Source organism: Cnephaeus nilssonii, assembly GCF_951640355.1.
Source record: "Cnephaeus nilssonii genome assembly, chromosome: 13".
Classification (NCBI taxonomy): Eukaryota; Metazoa; Chordata; class Mammalia; order Chiroptera; family Vespertilionidae; genus Cnephaeus; species Cnephaeus nilssonii.
This window is the reverse complement of record NC_137084.1, coordinates 60,188,040-60,200,749: the sequence shown is the minus strand read 5'-3', so window position 1 is coordinate 60,200,749 and position 12,710 is coordinate 60,188,040. Positions and strand designations below refer to the sequence as shown.

The following is a 12,710-nucleotide window of genomic DNA, read 5'->3' as shown; positions in this document are numbered from 1 at the left end:
CGGGCTGGTGTGGGTGGGAGCCACATTTTTTTCTGTGGCATTTGGCTAAATTAGAGTGGTTATTGTCTGAAAGTTTTCTGCCTTGTTATGCTGCCTCTTTCCTTGTCTTTTGTCTAAAGAGTATGGGCTTTGCCGGGGCTTTTTGTTTGTGCCCGTTGCAGTTTCAAGGTGGTCAGCATTTTCAGCTTCAAGTCTAGGACCTGTGAGTGTATCAGGGCTCCTGTGACGAAGTATTACAAACTGGGTGGCTTACACAACAAACCCCAAATTAGAGTTGCCTTATTCATCCAGCATAGTGTCTTCAGTGGAATAAATGTACTCCTCCCAAATGAAGCTATATGTTTGGCCATTAAATCCTATATCCTCTCAAGTGATTATATTTTAATGTTAAAAATAGTACGATGTATTTATTTTCCAAACTCAGACTGCTCTTGACTCATGCTTGTTTTTTTTTAAAAAAAGCCACTGTATCACAATACATATGAAAGGCTGTATATACTTATACAATTTAATGAATTTGGAGATAAGTATATACATTAATGAAACTAGCACCACAATCTATGCTATAAACAAACATATTCATTACCTCCAAAAGTTTCCTTCCCTCTTTACTATTTTTATTGATGATTATTTTAGAGCTTTATGTGTGTGTATATATATATGTGTGTGTATGTATATACACATATGTGTACACTTATTCTCCCAAAATTCTTGGATGTAACTCTTGTTAATAAAAACCTTTGGTTATTAACTAAACTTTGTATGTAGTAGACTTTATGTTTGAAGCTAAAGAGGTGTTTTAGTTTAGTTACTCATAATTTTATCCATCAAATTCATTTGAGAATGACTATCAGATAATTTATCTCAGCCAAGATATATGTTTCAGATTGAAAACGGTTTTAGCTCAAACAGAACTTACTTTTGGAATAGAACTTACTTTTGGAATATTTTCAAATAGAACTTACTTTTGGAATATTTTTTAGGCAGGTCACCATCCCTGATAGAAGACATATTGACCAGTTAATTAAAAAGCCTAATTATTGATTTTGTGTGAAGCATACAGAGCCAAATAAATTTTATCTCTGACTAGAGGCCTGGTGCACGAAATTCATGCATGGGGGTGTGTGTCCCTCAGCCCAGCCTGCATCCTCTCCAATCTGGGACCCCTTGAAGGATGTCTGACTGCCCATTTAGGCCCGATCCCAGTAAGATCTGGCCTAAACGGACAGTTGGACATCCCTCTCACAATCCAGGACTGCTGGCTCCCAACTGCTCGCCTGTCTGCCTTCCTGATTGCCCCTAACTGCTTCTGCCTGCCAGACTGATCACCCCTTAACCACTCCCCTGCCAGCCTGATTGATGCCTAACTGCTCCCCTGCCAGCCTGATTGCCCCCAACTTCCCTCCTCTGCTGGCCTGGTCACCCCTAACTGCCCTCCCCTGCAGGCTTGGTCACCCCCAACTGCCCTCCCTTGCAGGCCTGGTCCCACCCAACAGTCCTCACCTGCTGGCCATCTTGTGGCGGCCATCTTGTGTCCACATGGGGGCAGTCATCTTTGACCACATGGGGGCAGCCATCTTGTGTGTTGGAGTGATGGTCAATTTGCATATTATTCTTTTATTAAATAGGATTAGATAGGATAGAGGCCTGGTGCACGGGTGGGGGCTGGCTGGTTTGCCCTGAAGGGTGTCCCAGATCAGGGTGGGGGTTCCCTTGGGGTGTGGGGCGGCCTGGGCGAGGGGCCTGTGGTGGTTTGCAGGCTGGCCACTCGCCCCGGTGACCCAAGTGGAGGCCCTGGTATCTGGGATTTATTTATCTTCTATAATTGAAACTTTGGAGCCTTAAGCAGAGGCCAAGGCAGGCCAGGCCAGGCAGAAAGCTTGGCTTCCTCCATTGCCGGGGAACGCAAGCCTCCTGCTCTCTCCGTGGCCATAGCCATCTTGGTTGGGTTAATTTGCATACTCGCTCCTGATTGGCTGGCGGGCGTGGCTCATGGGTGTAGCAGAGGTATGGTCAATTTGCATATTACTATTTTATTAGATAGGATGGGTTCTTCCTGTTTGGGGTGCAACCATATCATTTTTTTTCTTCCCCCTTTTATTTATTTATTTATTTATTCATTCATTCATTCATTTATTTATTTATTTATTTTTATTTATTTATTTTTAATTTCTTTATTGATTATGGTATCACATAATTGTCCTCATCCCCCCATTCCCATCCCAAACCCCTCCCCACGCATCCCCTACCCCCCTGTTGTCCATGACCACTGGTTAGGCTTATACACATGCATACAAGTCCTTTGGTTGATCTCTCCCCCTTCCCCCCACCCTCTCCTACCTTCCTTCTGAGGTTTGACAGCCTGATTGATGCTTCCCTGCGGGGGCCTGAATGCAGCGGGGGCCAGACATGGCGGGGATCTCCCTTTTCCGCGTCCTGCGCGGAAAGAGAGATGAACGAACCGGTTCTAAATGGAGGCGGCCAGGGATTGAGAAAATAATAGAAATAAAGAAAACAAGACGCAGAAATAGATTCATGAAGCTGGGAGCCTGGGTGGATCCTTCTGTGCCTGGCTGAGGCCACAGAACCGATCCAGACTGCAAAGCTGAGGCTTTATTTATAATCAGGGACAAACAAAGCAATTGACAATGTTCTTGTAAGTTTTACTTGTTTTGGCAGCACTTGCTGCCCCTCCCACAGCCCACTAGCTACCCAGGAAAGATCTAGGGATCAGTTACAGGATCAAGCTTAATTATGCTTAGAGGACTGTGCCTTCCAAGCTTGGAACTTGTTTGTGACTTTGCCAGCAGGTCAGTCCGAGGCTTAACCCTAAAACCGCTTCCTACACTTCCCTGTCTGATCGATGCTTCCCTGTTTTTGTTCATCAGTTTATGTTGTTCACTATTTCCCCTAGATGCGTGAGATCATGTGATACAAGAAATACACTTATAAGAACCGAAAACGAGACAAGCCATAATGGTTATGCTGAGAGGCAAATGAATCAGTCTGTAGTGAGTTTCTTTCTGGGCCAACAGTGTGTGTAAAAAACATTTAGGAAATCACACACTAGGCTCTTCCCATCTATCAGAGGTCTGGATTATCAGCTGTCAGCTGCCAGTGTCAAAACAAGTGTGGTTCATTCTAACCCCTTAGGTCCTTGGGCCTTTTGGTTTTCTCCTTGGCAGTGAGGGAGGAAAGTGTCCGTTTAAATTAAGGGCAGCCTCTGTCATTGGGTGCCTTCCCAAGAGGGTTTATCTGTGAACACCATGCTGAGTTTTAAGGCAGCGATTCTTAATGGGGCTGTTAAAGCAGGAGAACCCTGGTCTGTGGGCAGCATCCCTTGTCCCAGCAACTCGGACTCCAGGGAGGGACAGGTCTTTGAGAGGAAAAAACTTTGATGGGCTGTGGCATAAAAAAGAAGGTTGTTTTTAGTGGTGACTCTCAGGAGGTGTGTGTGTGGGGTGGGGAGGGGGAATCACTTGATTTTTATGTTATTTTTTCTTTTTTTTTTTTGTAATTTTCATTTTATTTTTTTAATTTTTAAATTTAAAATATTTTTTAAAAAATAATACTTTATTGTTGAAGGTATTACATATGTCCCTCTTTTCCCCAGAGGAGTCACTTTAAAAAGCCCTATCTGTTTGGAGGCAGTGTGGCCTCATGTTAGGAGCATGGACTTCGGGACCCCACAGATTGGCCATTTTCCACATAGCTGACCTTGAGATGAATCACTCCGTTTTTTTGAATCTCAAAATATATTGGGCTTACTTCTTTAAGGGGTTATTATAAATACTAACTTGAATTTAAAAGCCACAAATCACTGAAACTGACTAAAGAAGAAATAGGAATCTGAATAGGCCTATAACAAGGGAAGACATTGAATTAATAATTAGAAGTTTTCCATGAACAAAAGCCGAGGCCCGGATAGCGTAAATTCCACCAGACATCTGAAGAAGGAATGCTAGTTCTTTAGAAACTCTTCCAGAAAATAGAGGAGTAGGGGAAAGTTCCCAGTTCACTCTATGACAGAAGAATTAATCCTGATATCAAAGCCACACAAAAGCATGACAAGGAAATTACTGACCACTATCCCGCAGGAATATAGACACAAAAATCTTCAACAAAATATTAGACTTAAGGGGGGATCACTATATAAGTTATGTAAATGTCTAACTACTGTGTTGTACACCTGAAACTAATGTAATATTGAATATCAACTGTCACTGAAAAAATTTAAAAAATATAATAAAAATAGTGCAGCTCTTATAAATAGCAAAAAAGGGTAGTAAACTGAACCCAGCAACATATAAAAAGAATTATACATCATGATCAAGTAGGATTATCCCAAAAATATAAGATGAGTTTATACTAAAAAATAAATTAATATACTACATTAATAACGGATAAAAACCACATGATCATCTTAATAGATGCAGAAGAAGTATTAGACAAAATCTAACACCCAGTCATGAAAGCGCTCAACAAAGTAGGCATAGTAGGTGGGAACTTCCTCAATCTGATAAAAAGCATCTACAAAAAACCTACAGCTAATACCTCTTCCTGGGAAAGACTGAAACCTTTCCCTTGAGATCAGAAACATGATTGCTGTCACTGCTTCAATTTAACATTTTATTGGAGTTAATTAGTGCAATCAGGTAAGAAAAAGAAATAAAACGAACCTGAATGGAAGGAAGAAGGAAAAGCTATCTTTATTTAAAGACAACATGATCCTGTATGTAGAAAAGTTTTAAGAAACATACACTAGTAGAATAAATGAGCTCAACAAGGTCACAGAATACAAGAACAATATGCAAAAATCAATTGAATTTCTGTATATTAGGAGTGAATAATCCCATAATGAGATTAGGAAAGCAATTTCATTCCTAATGGCATCAGATAGAATAAAACACTTAGGAATAAATTTAGCAAAAGAACTGCAAGACTTGCATATTGAAAACTGTACGGTATTTCTAAGAGAAACTAAAGAAGATCCAAATAAATGGAGAGCTATTTTATGTTCACTGATTAATTGGAAGACTCAATATTATTAAGATGTTAATTCTCCCCAAATTGAGGTTCAATTTGGAGAGAATGCCATTTTGGAGAGAATTGCCATTCTTATAAAATCCCAGCAGGTTTTTTTTGTTTTGTTTTGTGTGTTTTTTGGTTATTGTTTAGTTTTGTTTTTGTGGGCTTTTTCTTTTCTTTGCAAAAATTGAGATGCTGACGAGACAATCCTAAAACTTATGTGGAAAAACAAAGGGTCTTAAATAGCCAAAACAATCTTGTAAATTGGAGGATTTACACTTCCCAATATCAAAACTTACTGTGAAGCTACAGTAATTAAGACTCTAGGGTACTGGCATAAGGACATACAGATCACTGGAACAAAATTAAAAGTCCAAAAATAAACCCTTATATTTATGGTCAGTTGATTTTTTCAACAAAAGTACCAAGACAATTCAATGGGGAAAGACAAGTCTTTTCAAGAAATGGTGCTGTGACAATGGAATATCCACATGTAAAAAGATTAATCTATCTAGGTTCATGTACCATACAAAAAGCTTCACTCAAAATGGATCATTAACCTGATGTAAAACCTGAAACTATTAAACTTTCAGAAGAAAATATAGGAGAAAATAATTGTAACCTTGAGTCGGGGAAATATTTCTTACATACTATGCCAAAAGCATAATCTATAAAAGAAAAAAAATCGAAGAATTGTGCTACAGCAAAATTAAAAATATATGGCTTCAAAAGATACTATTAAGAAAATGAAAAGATAAGCGACAGTCTGGGAGAAAATATATGCAAATCATATACCTGATAAAGGACTTATTTTGAAATGTATAATGAATTCTTTTAACTCAATATAGAAGAAAAATTATTATAAAATGGGCTAAAGATTTGAATGGACATTTCACCAAAAAAGATTGGCGAATGGTAGATAAGTATACATAAAGATGCTCAAGATGATTAGTAGAGAAATACAAATTAAAACTAGGATGAAATACCACTTCACACACATTGAAGTGTTATAATAAAAAAGAGAGACAATAGCCCGGCTGGGTGGCTCAGTGGTTCAGTGTCAACCTATGAACAAGGAGGTCATGGTTCGATTCCTGGTCAGGGCACATGCCTGGGTTTCTGGCTCAATCCCCAGTAGGGGGCATGCAGGAGGCAGCCGATCAATGATTCTCTCATCATTGATATTTCTGTCTCTCCCTCCCTCTCCTTTCCTCTCTGAAATCAATAAAAAAATATATATATTTTAAAAAAGAATGACCCTCTTTAAAAAAAGATGATAAGTACGGGAGAGGATATGGAGAAATTAGTACCCTTATACACTGCTGGTGGAAATGTAAATGGTACAGTTACTTGGGAATGCAATTTGACAGTTTCTTTTAAAAGTTAAACATAAATTTACCATGTGACTCAGAAATTCTACTCCTAGGAATCTACTAACAAAAACAAAACATCCACACACAGACGTGAGTATAAATGTTCATAGCAACTTTATTCATAACAGCTGCCACGCTGGAAACAAAATGTCCGTCAGCTGCTGAAGGGGTCAATCAAAGCCCTTTACTTGTATAGCGGAATACTATTCATCCACAAAAACGAGCAAACTTGGTATACATGCTACAACCTGAACCACAAAAACAAGCTAAATGAAAGAAGCCAGATGCAGAACCCTACATATTACAGGAATCCACTCATACGAAACATCCAAGTAACTCATAGAGTCAGAAAGTAGCTTAGCAGCTGCCTGGGGTTGGGCATGGGAACAGGGAGTGACTGCAAATGGACACTAGGGGTCTGTTTGGCTGATGGAAATGTTCCACACAAAAAAAGTGTTTGCACAACTTTATAAATTTAGTAAAAATTATTGAATTATACCCTTGAAATGGGTGAACTTTATGCTATGTAAATATTTCTTAGTAAAAGTTTTAATGATTAAACAAGTCTAATTTGTATTGTAGTGGCTGGCACATGGTCCTTCAATAAATGGTAGTGTTATTCTTTGAGGATGTGTTTCATTCTGAGCTCAGACCTGATGCCTCAGAGGGCAGGGATGGCAGGAAGTGCCAGCAGCTAGCACTTACCGAGTTCTCATTCGTGTTCCAGTCGCCTTGCTAACGCTCTATGTACATTACCGCCTTTCATCCTCCTAACGGTCCTCTGACGCAGGTCATGGTATCATGCCTGTTCTACAGATAAGGAAATGGAAGCTTTGTTAAGGTCACGGGCTAAGGCATGGAGAACCCCTTGCCTCCAACTCTTCTAACCTGTTCAAATGTATGAGAACCTTTAAGACCTAACAATTTCTAATCTGGCCCTGGGGCCCGCTCAGTGGCTCTGAGCATCTCCCCATTCTATGCTTGGCCCTGCTGAATCTTTCCCTGTTTGAAACCTTGCTATTGGAGATGAGCTGGCAGTTCAGCTGTGTGATCAGATTCTTGGCCACCATAATAGGAATCATCTGCCTAACTCAGACTCACGTTCATCCTATTACAAGACTGTGATCACTCTTGCCCATGTTGGGGGATGGTCATGTGCACTACATCTGAACACGGCCTGGTTGATTTCTGTGACGCTGGCCAAAGTTTCTGCCTGACCTCCCCCCAAGAGGTCCTGGAGGACATGAAAGCTTTCCTCTTGGTTTTCCCTCAGCCAGAGCTCAGGAGGCTCATGGTCCATTCATTATTATCCTTGGGCCACAGTGTAGCCTCGTTATAGGAGGAAAGAATTTGGAATGTTTTATCACTTAGGATTTAGCTCCTGGTGATGCTCCAGTCTGTGGAGTTCAAAGCGTTGGGCAGAGTTGCAGTTGGTAGGTGGGCTTTAAGTCCTTGGGCCCGAATCCCTATTATACTTCTACTGCATTGCTCTAGCCCTGGGGTTCTTATGGTTTCACTAGGGGCCCGGTGCATGAAATTCGTGCACTGGGGAGGGGGGATGTCCCTCAGCCCAACCTGCACCCTCTCCAATCTGGGACCCCTCGGGGGATGTCTGACTGCCGGTTTAGGCCTGATCCCTGAGATAACGGGATGGGGAGGGGATCACTCCACATCATTGTTAAAACTTCCTGGGTGGGCTCAAGCTGGCCAGAGGTGCTGAGGAACCAGGGCGGGGAGAGCACGCCACTGCCACTGCAGAGCCTGATCTTCGGACCACGGGGTATTCTCTAGTAATATAACTGCAATGTAGCAGTTTTCCTTCAGAAATTAGTTGTAAGTTACTTCTGATATGAAACCTACCTTAGACATTTCCTTTGCGGTTTATAAAGATTTTAAACAAAACCCATTTACTTCCCTGCCCAATGGGAGAGGTTTGCTGGGCAGCGTTGCCCAGATACCCCAGCCCTGCCCTCCCTTCCCACCACCCTTTCCCTCTCCCCACTCCCCCAATCACTCGGCTGGGGGCAAGGGAAGTTCCGAGGCTGACTCCCTGAGGCTGCCGGTGGGGCAGGATCACTTGCTGGTGTGCAGACGCTTCAGAGGCTGAGACCCTGAGGCTGCAGGTGTGTGTGTGTGTGGGATCACTCGCCACGGATGTGCAAGATTCTGAGGCTGAGACCCCGAGGCTGCTGCTGGGAGGGGATCGCTCCATGGGGGCACAGGTGCTTCCAAGCCTGAGGCTGTAGGTGTGTGTGTGTGTGCGTGTTGGGCTGGGGGCGTGGACCTGGGCCATGCAGCAGCCGCTGGGTCCACGCCCCCAAGGCTGGCAGCCCCATGCTGTGTGTGCCGGGCTGGGGATGTGGACCTGGGCCGCCGCTTGGTGTCGGCGCACGCGCAAGCAGCTGCCCTGCTCACAGCCGCTCGGCTCCTGTGCCCGTAGGCCCGGAGTGGCTGGGGGCGTTCTGGGACCCCGGCCGCTTAGGGCCTACATGCGGGCCTACAGGCTAGGAGCGGCCTGGGTCCCGAAGATGTTCCCTGGACCCAGGCCACTTGGCGCCTGCATATGCAAATTAACTCACCATCTTTGTTGGGTTAATTTGCATACTCACTCCTGATTGGCTGGTGGGCGTCACAGAGGTACAGTCAATTTGCGTCTTTCTCTTTTATTAGTATAGATTGGCTCTAACCAGTAAGCACATGGCTAATGTTCTATAATAGATTCCTATTAGACATTAGTTGAAATGCATAAAAGGAGTGTGTAGATACTCAGATGGTCCTATGTGAGGTCAAGTATGAGTGAAAACCTCCCCCATACCCACTGGCATTCAGACAATTTCACAGTTTGTGCACTTTTCTGCAGCTGACAATTTGCTACGTCTAGTATTTTGTCATTGTACCCTAATCTACCTCCAACTTCTCTTGCCTTTGCTAAAGGCATCCCCCATGTCTGGATTCAATCCACTCACTGATTGCTATTTATCAAATAGCTCCCATGGCCAGGACCTGGGCAAGGTGCTCAGGGGAGGCATAGAAGCCTAAGAATATCCCTCTCTTCTAGGAGCTTTCAGACGGGTCGGGGAGACAGGGGGCACATATATAAAGAGGAAATTTACATTAATTGAGATAACGGGATGAGGAGGGGATCACTCCACATCACTGTTAAAACTGCAATTGATTATAGATTGCTGGGTCAGATTAATGTTTGAGGCATAGCAGGGACCTAGACAAACTCATCTCCAGGGCAGGCCTCCATAATTAGGCAGTGGTCGCTGCTTAGCTTGATGGAGGTCCCAGAGCAGGAGGAGATGGTCAGAGGCAGGCAGGGCTGAGTGTCCAGATGATGGTAAGAGGGGACTCGAAGGTCCACTTAGCCAGAGCAGCTCTGTTGACAGATAAGAAGACTTGCCTATCATTTTGTTTTAACTGAAATTTGGGGACTATCTGTGATTTTCCAGCAGCCCCTCTCTCCCAAATTTGCTTAATGCCTAAACCAGTTAGTCTGTTCCTGGATCACTGAGAAGTAAAAGTATATATTTAAGCCATTCTGAGGCAAAAGTTAACTCAGGGCGCACTTCCTCTTTGAATTGACTTTCAGTGTTCAATGGCCTGTTTGGGCTTTCTCCTATTTCCCTCCTTCTACCCCTTCTTCGTGTTGTAGCTAGACTGGCCTTTGTGGTGTGCAGGAGGCTATAGCCACTGGCATGGTTTCTGTAGGAAAACGAGTTCTGTGCTCATAACAGAGCAAATCTGCTTCTCCTTCAGCCCCTCCCACAACAACATCTGGGACGACTGCTCCGAGGAAGCCCTTCGGTCTGTGGAGGACAGGAGCGGGGAGTGGAGTGGGGATGGACGGCAAGGCGGCCTCCCTCCTCTCCTCCTGTCACAGTACAACCAGAGCTGCTTAATATTTATCTTCATTATAGGCTGGGCTTCAGCATATGAGTCCTTTGGAACACCAAATCCTATTGTTAAGCAAAACATATTGAAAACCCCTGTTTTGAGAAAGCTGGTGTTAAGTAGAATCTAGTGATTTAAAAGAAGTTTGCTGTGGACTTGAAATAATAATCCGGAGGAGCAAATGTACTGTTAGTCCTGGACAGCCTCCAGGGTCATGCGGTCTTGACTGCTAAATTCTAAGAACATAGTAGCCCAGATCTTCATTTCACCACCCAGCTTTCAATCCTGCCTTAATCCTGAAGGGAGTGCAGTGGCATCCAGATTGAGGGGATTATGCAGATAGACATATTTAAACTTTTGCCTTGTTTACATTTGCATTAAGGATACAAAGGTTTTAGACTTTGTTTATGGGACACCCTTTCCCTAGACATTCTTTTTCTTACTGTCTTCTTAAGATAACACTGAAAATTATTTTCTTTGTGTCCAGGCTAGAAATTACTGAATAACTGAAAAATTATTTTGATTTTTCTCACGGGGAGTTCTTTTGGGCACACTAAAGGCTTTGTATTCCTCTGATGTTTTTGTAGTGAAACATGGCTCCGGTTGATATAGCCTTATTTGCCATCTGCTTGCTTGTGACAGCTGGAGCCGGGCATTTCTGCCTCCCTTGCTGACCACGATTTCAGAAGGTTTCTTAACAGCTTGGTTTCCAGGAGTAAGGATACTAGCCTTGTTGACTTCACAGGCTTGTTTTGGGTTGAAATGAACAATGCTATGTGAAGGCTTTTTGCAGAGATCAAGAGCTATACAAATCCATATGGTCGAGTCCCCTGAAGTGATCAGGGCTCTGCAGTTTTCACACAACAATGACACCTGTTATCTAAAGACATCTTGACTTACTTTTCAGTACATTGAGGCTTAATTTCTTTCAAGAGAAAAAAAAAAACCACTATAAAAGCTATGGGACTTACCTGGAGTAACTACATAGGGGTTTTTTCATCTTTATATAAATGTCATTTTTAAAGAAAGAATAATGGATTATCATGAGCGCATATTTGTAATGTGAATTTTATTGTTCAGTACCATGCTATTACTGCTCTATAAAGATTTGACATTTGTGTTTCAAGTCCATAGAATTTTTGCATTCTTTTATTAAAAATAGGTATTACAACAACAATGCTTTATATTTTCTTTATCTTGTTCATGTCCATGAAGTAACCATATTGACAAGAAAGCATTAATATTTGGCACACACATTGCAGGTGTGTGGACAGCACATTCCATTGTGTTGAAGCAGAGACATTACAAAGATGAGTACAGAAACAGTAAAGATAGGTTTTTTTCTTCCTAGTAGAGGTTTTAGGATGTTTACATACCTCAAAATACTTAATATTTTTCATTTTCAAAAATCCTTGAGTTTTCAAACTAGTCCAACTGGGCTGCACTGGACTCATTTACAGTTGGAATAAATATAGTGCCGCCCTTTCCCTCCTTCTGGGTGGTTACAGAGGAAGTGGGTTTTCAGTGTACATGATTCAAGTGGGAATAAAACTGCACATTTCATTCCAAAACATCCCTAGACTGGAAAAAAAAGTGCTCTTTTGGAGTAGTGATGTTTATTTTATAGTAATTCTATAGCCAAACAATTTATTATGTTAATGCAGATATACAGATAGCGTGATCGAACAAAATACTTACTATTTTCTAGCTGCCTTACAGAAATGATTTACTCAAGAAAACAGAACAAAATTTCTCAGTTTCATTAATCAGCTTCGTAAATATTTTGCCAGAGCTTTTTTTGTTGTTGTTGGGATGGGGGAACAAATAAAAAAAGTTTGAAAGCTCATATGTGTCTATTTTGTTTTAGCTTGGTGTATTTATTGAGAGTAAATTCTGTATGTCTTTGCAGTTCATCAATATGTGTATTTAGAAGTTTTTCAAGTTCTTTTGCTCGTTTCTCTTCCTCCATGAGGAAATGCTGCGTGGCCAGGGAAGCTGGGAAGGACGTGTCTGGGGGAGACTAAAGGAAGAAAGACAAGTTAGCTGAGGAGCACAAAGCCTTTTTAAATCTTCATACTTCCAGGCATTCTTCAGCCCTGACATATTGTCAAACACTGCAACCCTTAATGAAAGAACATACCTGTAGCTGAATTCCCTCTACCAGTGTAATGCAGTCCCTAATGACATCGGCAAGGAGCTAAAACATCACAGCTCTGTTATATAAAAAATCTCTAGAAGTGAATATTACAGTGTCCAACTGCAGGTGCAGAGAGAACACAATTACCATGAAACTTACCTAAACCATACTCCACTAATTTGCAAAACCAGTGATTTTCATCTGAAAATAGGCAACCCTAAAAAGGCTGAAATAAGATTCTAGTAGCATGGGACGAAGAAAGCTTTTATAGGCAA

General features: G+C 42.0%; 1 protein-coding gene across 5 annotated transcripts in view; it reads right to left on the bottom strand.

The window, feature by feature from the left end:
* Window positions 1-12,141: 12,141 nt before the first annotated feature.
* The window catches only part of DEUP1 (deuterosome assembly protein 1), a gene marked incomplete at both ends in the record, with an annotated part of 75,692 nt that continues 75,123 nt past the window's right edge, over window positions 12,142-12,710 (bottom strand). For all 5 annotated transcript variants that reach the window (XM_079788837.1, XM_079788838.1, XM_079788840.1 and 2 more), the window contains one exon: window positions 12,142-12,318. In XM_079788837.1, the coding sequence (XP_079644963.1) occupies window positions 12,142-12,318 (177 nt within the window). The remainder of the gene's footprint in view (window positions 12,319-12,710) is intronic.